The 8894-nt window shown below is 39.5% G+C and overlaps 2 protein-coding genes across 2 annotated transcripts; both read left to right on the forward strand.

Annotated features, from left to right (window-relative positions):
* Positions 1 to 1792: 1792 nt before the first annotated feature.
* On the forward strand, positions 1793 to 4543 carry LOC131984996 (UDP-glucuronosyltransferase 2C1-like). The gene is made up of 2 exons (XM_059349999.1): positions 1793 to 1894; positions 2767 to 4543. Exon 2 carries the CDS (start codon positions 2767 to 2769, stop codon positions 4348 to 4350), a length of 1584 nt encoding a protein of 527 aa, XP_059205982.1. The 5' UTR covers positions 1793 to 1894; the 3' UTR covers positions 4351 to 4543.
* A 1249-nt stretch (positions 4544 to 5792) lies between these two features.
* On the forward strand, positions 5793 to 8873 carry LOC131984970 (UDP-glucuronosyltransferase 2C1-like). Its single transcript, XM_059349962.1, has 2 exons — positions 5793 to 5949; positions 6385 to 8873. Exon 2 carries the CDS (start codon positions 6385 to 6387, stop codon positions 7966 to 7968), a length of 1584 nt encoding a protein of 527 aa, XP_059205945.1. The 5' UTR covers positions 5793 to 5949; the 3' UTR covers positions 7969 to 8873.
* The last annotated feature ends 21 nt before the right edge of the window (positions 8874 to 8894 follow it).

Genomic DNA, 8894 nt, shown 5'->3' on the forward strand with positions numbered 1-8894 from the left:
CCACGGGGGCTACTGCCGGTGTGTGTACACTATGATGAGACTCTTCAGATATTTCAAACAATGCCCTTTAACCTCAAAATGTGTTTGTGTGTGTGTGTGTGTGTGTGTGTGTGTGTGTGTGTGTGTGTGTGTGTGTGTGTGTGTGTGTACTGCAAAAAAAGAAAAATTGGGTGAACTCAAAATTTCAAGGCAACAAACTTCGATAAAATTTTAGGTTGGACAATTAAAATAAATATTTTAAGTTTTGTTTTTGAGTTTACTCAACTCTGAATTTCTCTGGCACGACTGTAAAGCGGCTATACTATGAATGTCAGCTAATGTTGTGACTACAATTTTGAGTTAGCATTGATCCGCTAATGGCTACTCTTGTAGCTGTAACAAGCAGCGCCGCTAGCATGAGTTAGCCGCTAACATCAGTTAGCCGCTAGCTTTTGCTAATGACCAAATGTCACAACAAAGAAATAAGAGTTAGCAGAACTACTGTCCCTTGTTTTGAACCCCAACTTAAAGATAACAACTCACAAACTTGTTTTTGAGCATACAACTGGCTTCCTTTGTTGTGCTAAATTACATTATTGCCCTAAATGTCAGTAATTTATATTTCCAAGTTTTACCAAATTAAATCACTGTTTTAGGCCAAAATATACAAGGAGTTGGCTTTTTTGCAGTGTGGAGCAGGGTCTGTGCCCCAGGGGAGAGCTGAAGATAGGAGAGGTTGAAGAAGAAGGGATTATAAACAGTATACTCCAAGCTGTGCTAGAGATTTCCCTGACCAAAGATGTTATCACACACGTGCAATAAAACTAAGTGAATCCTGGGTAATTGAGTTTCTTGGCTGTCTCCCTTGTTGGAGCAGAAAAGGGATTCAGCTAACATTTTGAGATACTAGAGTTCTATAAATGGTGTTGCCTTTTCCATCAAAATCAGTCCAAGGTAGACAAATGAATTAAAATCTATCTGTGGTATACCTGTGGTCTTAACAGTGGCCTTCAGGTAATATTATAACACAAAAGGACACAAAGACTCACACATATTTAGTCCTGCGACCCGATATCTTTCTCATGTTAAGAAGTGGGGTTTCCCTTAATCATCTTATGAACATCTGCTTGGTAAATATATTTATGTGTTTAATTGCTCTTAACATAAACATATTGTTTAGCAACTAATGAGTTAATTTTATTTTGTTTGTTTTCAAACACTAAACTTAACTAATCACTTTTTTTGGCCAGCAAGTCTAAAATTACAATTTCTGTGCAGTATAAATAAACATTGTCTTAAGTCTTGTAGGATTCTTACTGCAGTACTGTACAATCTTCACCAAACTAAACATCCAAACCATTAAATTATATAGACCAAAAGCAATGCCATGCTGGCCACTCAGGTTCAATGACAGTTATTTGTGCTCTCAAATCTACGCAGCCAGTAGAAAGACTGCATTGGAACAAAGCCAGAGCAAACTGAAATTAACACTATTTAAATTGCATTTCATGTGCAGCTTTGTTGTGTATTTTTAGTCAATGTTAAGAAACAATGATATAATTAGCTGACACCATCACCAGCTTGTCCACTTGTTTGGCAGGTCTAATATTGTCAGGAGTGGGGTTAAATCAGGTTACAAAACAGACAAATGACTTACATGATGACCTATGTCTGCACTGTAGCCAAAGGGGAAAATAACCTTAATTAAACCTTGGATGCAACTGAATATATATGATAGTGAACAGCTCCTGTCAATCAGTAACTTCCTTATCACTACGTTTACATGCAATTTGTTGGCACTGGGAACTGAGGTCTAACTTTGCTGACAGCCTGGACTAGCTGAGTTTGGTGTGCTGGCTCCGGACAAAGCAGTTCCCCAAGACTTCTCCTGTTTGGACGAACAATACAAACCACAGTGAGTACAAACACTTTGTGTTCATGTTTTGCCAGCAATGTATTTTAAGGGTTTCTTTTTCATCATTTATTTGATAGTGAGAGACACAAGAGGAAGGGGGTTAGACAGTGGGGAAGACATGCAGGAAAGGGCTCTTCGAACCTGGACTGCCTGCTTACAAGGACTAAGCCTCATGTCGAGCTCTACCAGTGTGCCACCAGGAGGACCCATTGCAGTCTATGTTAACAGAATGTTGATGCTAGCTTTGCTGCTCAGTCTGTGCTCGGAAATATAAATTATTTTATGCAAATAAGCTTTTAATTAATCTAATCGTATTGAGTGTGTTTGCCTTGGTAATCCATTGTTGAGATCTTCATTATACTAACCTTGTCACTGACTCGCAGAGGCGAGGTTAACAACCAAATGAGCAGTGAATTGGTGCGAAGCATGCAGAGCCATCCAATAAAATGGTACATTACGAAAGACTTTTCACAGTTTAGGAGAGCACATTGCCATTGCCAGATGAGTGACAACTTTGTTTGGCTCATTTTCTGGAACAGGAGCAAGCAAGCTAGCTACAGAAAATAAGCCAAACAGGGTAGCACTGGATCTAATGGTGCCTCAGGCCCTGATGCTAGGAGAACATTGTGCCAGGATGAAAGCAAATGTCAGCTCTACCTAGCTACATAGCCAGTCATCTGAGTTGCTGGCACACTTTACAGCCACACGTATGTGTGTAACCATATCACAACCCTAAGACTTGGGTTTGAGAGGGAGTAACTCATGTTCACAAATCTCAAATATATATTAATTTAGTTTGAAATGAAAACAGTACATTTCCACTGTAATGAAATTTTCTTCCCACAGTGATTTTTTGATTGTATTCATTGCAGATGAAGCTGATCTTTTGCTGCAGTGCCTTGCTCCTGCTCCTGCTTATTCCCAGAGCCTGTGAAGGTGGCAACATCTTGGTCTTTCCCATGGAGGGCAGCCACTGGGTGAACATGGATATTCTACTTCAAGCCTTGCACTCGAGAGGACACAATATAACTATTGTGCGTTCCAGCAAAAGTTGGTACATCAAGGAGAAATCGTCTTATTACAATGCCTATACAGTTCAAGTGGAGAGGAGTTTCGATCAGAAGTTCATTACAGAAATTGTATCTAGCTATATTGAATTTGAAAGGGGGGCTCTTCCCTTAGAAAGTTTTCTCCACATGACTGTAGGAATGTTCAGCACGTTTGTTGATGCTCACCAAGCTGTGGGTGGATTTGTAACGGCAATGTTAGATGACCAAGAGCTGATGAGAAACATGAAGGACAGCAAGTTTGACCTGGTACTCACTGATCCCAGCTGGGGCGGTGGAATCATTTTGGCCAAATATTTGAATCTTCCTTTGGTTTATAATGTACGGTGGCTAATACTTGGAGAGGGCCATCTTGCGATCGCTCCTTCACCGTTATCATATATTCCTATAACAGGATCTGGATACACTGATAAGATGACTTTTTTTCACAAAGTTAAAAACATTATTTTGCATCTATTGTCCCAAATACAAAGTGAGTTGGTGATTAAGCTAGTTTACCAGGAAATATGTGATAAATATCTTGGGCGTGACAATGACTTTAAGATGTTAATGCTTGATGCAGACATCTGGCTCATGAGAGTGGACTTTGTGTTTGAGTTCCCCCGTCCCACCATGCCTAACGTTGTCTATATGGGAGGGTTCCATTGTAAACCAGCAAAACCTCTTCCTGAACACCTGGAGGAGTTTGTGCAGAGTTCAGGAGAGCATGGGGTCATCATCATGTCTCTGGGGACTTTTGTGAGTGAACTTCCTGCTGATCTTACAGAAGAGATCGCTGCAGCTTTTGCTAAATTACCTCAGAAAGTCATCTGGAGGCATAAAGGTGACAGACCAGCCTCTCTGGGCAACAACACTTTAATAGTTGACTGGATGCCTCAGAATGATCTTTTAGGACATCCAAAAATTAAACTATTTGTGGCTCATGGAGGAACAAATGGAGTTCAAGAAGCTATTTATCACGGAGTCCCAGTTGTGGGTCTACCCTTGTTTTTTGACCAATATGACAACCTGCTGCGTCTGCAAGAGAGAGGAGGAGCTAAGATTCTAGCCATTCAAACAGTGGACCAAGACGACAACTTTCTTAAGGCCATACAGGAAGTCCTGAATGAGCCCTCCTACATGATGAACATGCAGAGACTCTCCAGGCTGCACAGAGATCAGCCAATCAAGCCGCTGGATAACGCCCTCTTCTGGATAGAGTTTGTCATGAGACACAAAGGTGCAGCTCACCTGAAAGCAGAGTCCTACAGAATGCCCTGGTACTCCTACCACTCTGTGGATGTGTTTCTGTTTCTGGCTGGAGTTTTTATTCTCATGCTCTTTACTACTTTTATTTTCATGAGGTGTTTATACACTGCAGTGTGTAAACATAAAGTGAAACGTGACTGATCATTCAATGAAAATACACTATTGTTTAGTTCGTTAGAAGGAAACATCAATATGAAACTGATTTTGCAATTCATATAAAAATTTTATGTAAGATTTGTTTGACTGTCCATTCATGCAACATTTTGACAATTAATAAGCAGAAACATTATTTTGTAGGTGTTGTAGGTTGTATATATATATATAAAGAATTTGTATGAACTAAATGGATGTTGAGACCTTTTTTTTCATAACACTCCAAGTTAAATGCTAGAAAACAAAGTAAATCCAGTTATGTTTTGTAAGAGTCAGTCAGGATATTTATTTATATTCCTGCAAAGCAAGATGGCCGCCTAAGTCATCAAAATTGCCACATGGCTTACAGACTAAGAAACATAAAAGCATTAAACATAAAATGGCGGCAAGGGGGAAGTTCTTTGTTCTGCCTTATCACATTTGAGGTGTGTGGGTCAAAGCAAAGGACCATGTGCCAACTTTGAATTCCTCTTCAAAGGTGTATGTCTGTGATGTATTGTAGCCAAGTTAAAGTATTGTGTGTGTAATTTTGTGTGCCAGGTTAGAAAAGCAATAGGGGGTTTAGCTGCCATTTTAAGAGGTTGGAGGCCTAAAAATGGTGTTGCCTTTTCCATCAAAATCAGTCCAAGGTAGACAAATGAATTAAAATCTATCTGTGGTATACCTGTGGTCTTAACAGTGGTCTCCAGGTAATATTAAAACACATAAGGACACAAAGACTCACACATATATAGTCGTGCGACCCGATATCTTTCCCATGTTAAGAAGTGGGGTTTCCCCTAATCATCTTATGAACATCTGCTTGGTAAATATATTTATTTTTTAATTGCTCTTAACATAAAAATATTGTTGAACAACTAATGATTTCATTTTTATTTTGTTTGTTTCAAACACTAAACTTAACTAATCACTTTTTTTGGCCAGCAAGTCTAAAATTACAATCTCTGTGCAGTATAAATAAACATTGTCTTAAGTCTTGTAGGATTCTTACTGCAGTACTGTACAATCTTCACCAAACTAAACATCCAAACCATTAAATTATATAGACCAAAAGCAATGCCATGCTGGCCACTCAGGTTCAATGACAGTTAGTTTGTGCTCTCAAATCTACGCAGCCAGTCGAAAGACTGCATTGGAACAAAGCCAGAGCAAACTGAAATTAACACTATTTAAATTGCATTTCATGCTCAGCTTCGTTGTGTATTTTTAGTCAATGCTAAGAAACAATGATACAATTAGCTGACAACATCACCATCTTGTCTTCTTGTTTGGCAGGTCTAATATTGTCAGGAGTGGGGTTAAATCAGGTTAAATAAACAGACAAATGACCTCAACGATGAATGTCTGCACAGTAACCAAGGTCAACATGACCTTTATCAAAGCATGGATGCAACTGAATATATATGATAGTGAACTGCTCCTGTCAATCAGTAACTCCCTTATCACTACGTTTAAATTCAAATTGTTGGCACTGGGAACTGAGGTCTATCTTTGCTGACAGCCTGGACTAGCTGAGTTTGGTGTGCTGGCTCAGGACAAAGCAGTTCCCCAAGACTTCTCCTGTTTGGACGAACAATACAAACCACAGTGAGTACAAACACTTTGTGTTCATGTTTTGCCAGCAATGTTTTTTTTAAAGTTTTTTTTAGGAATTTATTTGATAGTGAGAGATACAGGAGAAAGGGGGACTAAGCCTCATGTTGAGCTCTACCAGTGTGCCACCAGGAGGACCCATTGCAGTCTATGTTAACAGAATGTTGATGCTAGCTTTGCTGCTCAGTCTGTGCTCAGAAATAAAAATGATTTCATGCAAATAAGATTTTAATTAATCTAATCGTATTGAGTGTGTTTGCCTTGGTAATCCTTTGTTGAGATCTTCATTATACTAAACTTTTCGCAAGTCACAGACTTGCAGGGACGAGGTTGACAACCAAATGAGCAGTGAATTGGTAGGAAGCATGCAGAGCCATCCAATAAAGTGATTTTTTTCCCCCCAATGATTTTTTATTGTTTTCCCTGCAGATGAAGCTGATCTACTGCTGCAGTGCCTTGCTCCTGCTCCTGCTTATTCCCAGAGCCTGTGAAGGTGGCAACATCTTGGTCTTTCCCATGGAGGGCAGCCACTGGGTGAACATGGATATTCTACTTCAAGCCTTGCACTCGAGAGGACACAATATAACTATTGTGCGTTCCAGCAAAAGTTGGTACATCAAGGAGAAATCGTCTTATTACAATGCCTATACAGTTCAAGTGGAGAGGAGCTTAAATCAGAAGTTCATTACAGAAATTGTATCTAGCTATATTGAATTTGAAAGGGGGGCTCTTCCCTTGACAAGTTTTCTCCACATGACTGTAGGAATGTTCGGCACCTTTGTTAAAATACACCAAGCTGTGGGTGAATTTGTAACGGCAGTGCTCGATGACCAAGAGCTGATGAGAAACATGAAGGACAGCAAGTTTGACCTGGTACTCACTGACCCCAGCTGGGGCGGTGGAATCATTTTGGCCAAATATTTGAATCTTCCTTTGGTTTATAATGTACGGTGGCTAATAGCTGGAGAGGGTCATCTTGCTATCGCTCCTTCACCGTTATCATATATTCCTATAACAGGATCTGGATACACTGATAAGATGACTTTTTTTCAAAGAGTTAAAAACATCATATTGCAACTAATTACCCAAACACAAAATGAGCTGGTGATTAAGATAGTTTACCAGGAAATATGTGATAAATATCTTGGGCCTGACAATGACTTTAAGATGTTAATGCTTGATGCAGACATCTGGCTCATGAGAGTGGACTTTGTGTTTGAGTTCCCCCGTCCCACCATGCCTAACGTTGTCTATATGGGAGGGTTCCATTGTAAACCAGCAAAACCTCTTCCTGAACACCTGGAGGAGTTTGTGCAGAGTTCTGGAGAGCATGGGGTCATCATCATGTCTCTGGGGACTTTTGTGAGTGAACTTCCTGCTGATCTTACAGAATACATTGCTGCAGCTTTTGCTAAATTACCTCAGAAAGTCATCTGGAGGCATAAAGGTGACAGACCAGCCTCTCTGGGCAACAACACTTTAATAGTCGACTGGATGCCCCAGAATGATCTTTTAGGACATCCAAAAATTAAACTATTTGTGGCTCATGGAGGAACAAATGGAGTTCAAGAAGCTATTTATCACGGAGTCCCAGTTGTGGGTCTACCCTTGTTTTTTGACCAATATGACAACCTGCTGCGTCTGCAAGAGAGAGGAGGAGCTAAGATTCTAGCCATTCAAACAGTGGACCAAGACGACAACTTTCTTAAGGCCATACAGGAAGTCCTGAATGAGCCCTCCTACATGATGAACATGCAGAGACTCTCCAGGCTGCACAGAGATCAGCCAATCAAGCCGCTGGATAACGCCCTCTTCTGGATAGAGTTTGTCATGAGACACAAAGGTGCAGCTCACCTGAAAGCAGAGTCCTACAGAATGCCCTGGTACTCCTACCACTCTGTGGATGTGTTTCTGTTTCTGGCTGGAGTTTTTATTCTCATGCTCTTTACTACTTTTATTTTCATGAGGTGTTTATACACTGCAGTGTGTAAACATAAAGTGAAACGTGACTGATTTTCAATGAATATACACTATTGTATACTTAGTTAGAAGGAAACGTCAACATGAAACTGATTTTGGAATTCATCTAAAAATTGATATTTGATTTGTTTGACTGTCCATTCATGCAACATTTTGAAAAATTATGAGCAAAAACATTATTTTGTATGTGATATGTACTTGTTTGATTATATTTTTCTTAAATAATTTGTATGAACTCAATGAACGGTGTGCCCTTTTTTCCCCCCACAACACTACAAGTTAAATGCTAGAAATCAAAGTAAATCCAGTTATGTCTTATGTTTTATGAGTGCAAGTCTGGATATTTATGATTTGCAATTGACATTTGTTCAAGGGCAATAGTAGAAGTACTCAGTACCAACTGAATACCCCCCGCTTACTAATAACTTTCCAAGTAGGTAGGAGAAACCTATGGTGCCTTCAGATAATGTAAAAACGCACAAGAAACACAGACTCACAAAGGGTCTCAGAATCAACTTATGATCATCTGTTTGGTAATAAGCATAAAAATATTGTTTGATAACTATTTTGTCTTTTTAAAAATATTTTTTGAATTACACTAATGGCTATGATTGGTCAGCAAGTCTAAAATTATAATTAATTTAGTATATTATTATTGCTACATGGCAAACAAGGTACCAGTAGGTGCAGTAGATTCTCAGAAAACCAACAAGACCCAGCATTCGTGATATGCACGCTCTTAAGGCTGTGCAATTGGGCAATTAGTTGAAAGGGGGGTGTTCAAGCAGTGTGGCATTCAATCAGAGGTCATCAATTTTGTGAAAAAACAGGTGTGAATCAGGTGGCCTCTATTTAAGGATGAAGCCAGCACTTGTTGAACATGCATTTCTCTTTGAAAGCCTGAGGAAAATGGGTCGTTCAAGACATTGTTCAGAAGAGCAGCGTACTTTGATTAAAAA

This window comes from Centropristis striata, chromosome 2, assembly GCF_030273125.1.
Source record: "Centropristis striata isolate RG_2023a ecotype Rhode Island chromosome 2, C.striata_1.0, whole genome shotgun sequence".
In the NCBI taxonomy this organism is placed as follows: domain Eukaryota; kingdom Metazoa; phylum Chordata; class Actinopteri; order Perciformes; family Serranidae; genus Centropristis; species Centropristis striata.

What these genes read in the sequence shown, in the direction of transcription:
- LOC131984996 (XM_059349999.1), top strand. Translation starts at nt 2,767, where the DNA reads ATGAAGCTGATCTTTTGCTGCAGTGCCTTGCTCCTGCTCCTGCTTATT.
- LOC131984970 (XM_059349962.1), top strand. Translation starts at nt 6,385, where the DNA reads ATGAAGCTGATCTACTGCTGCAGTGCCTTGCTCCTGCTCCTGCTTATT.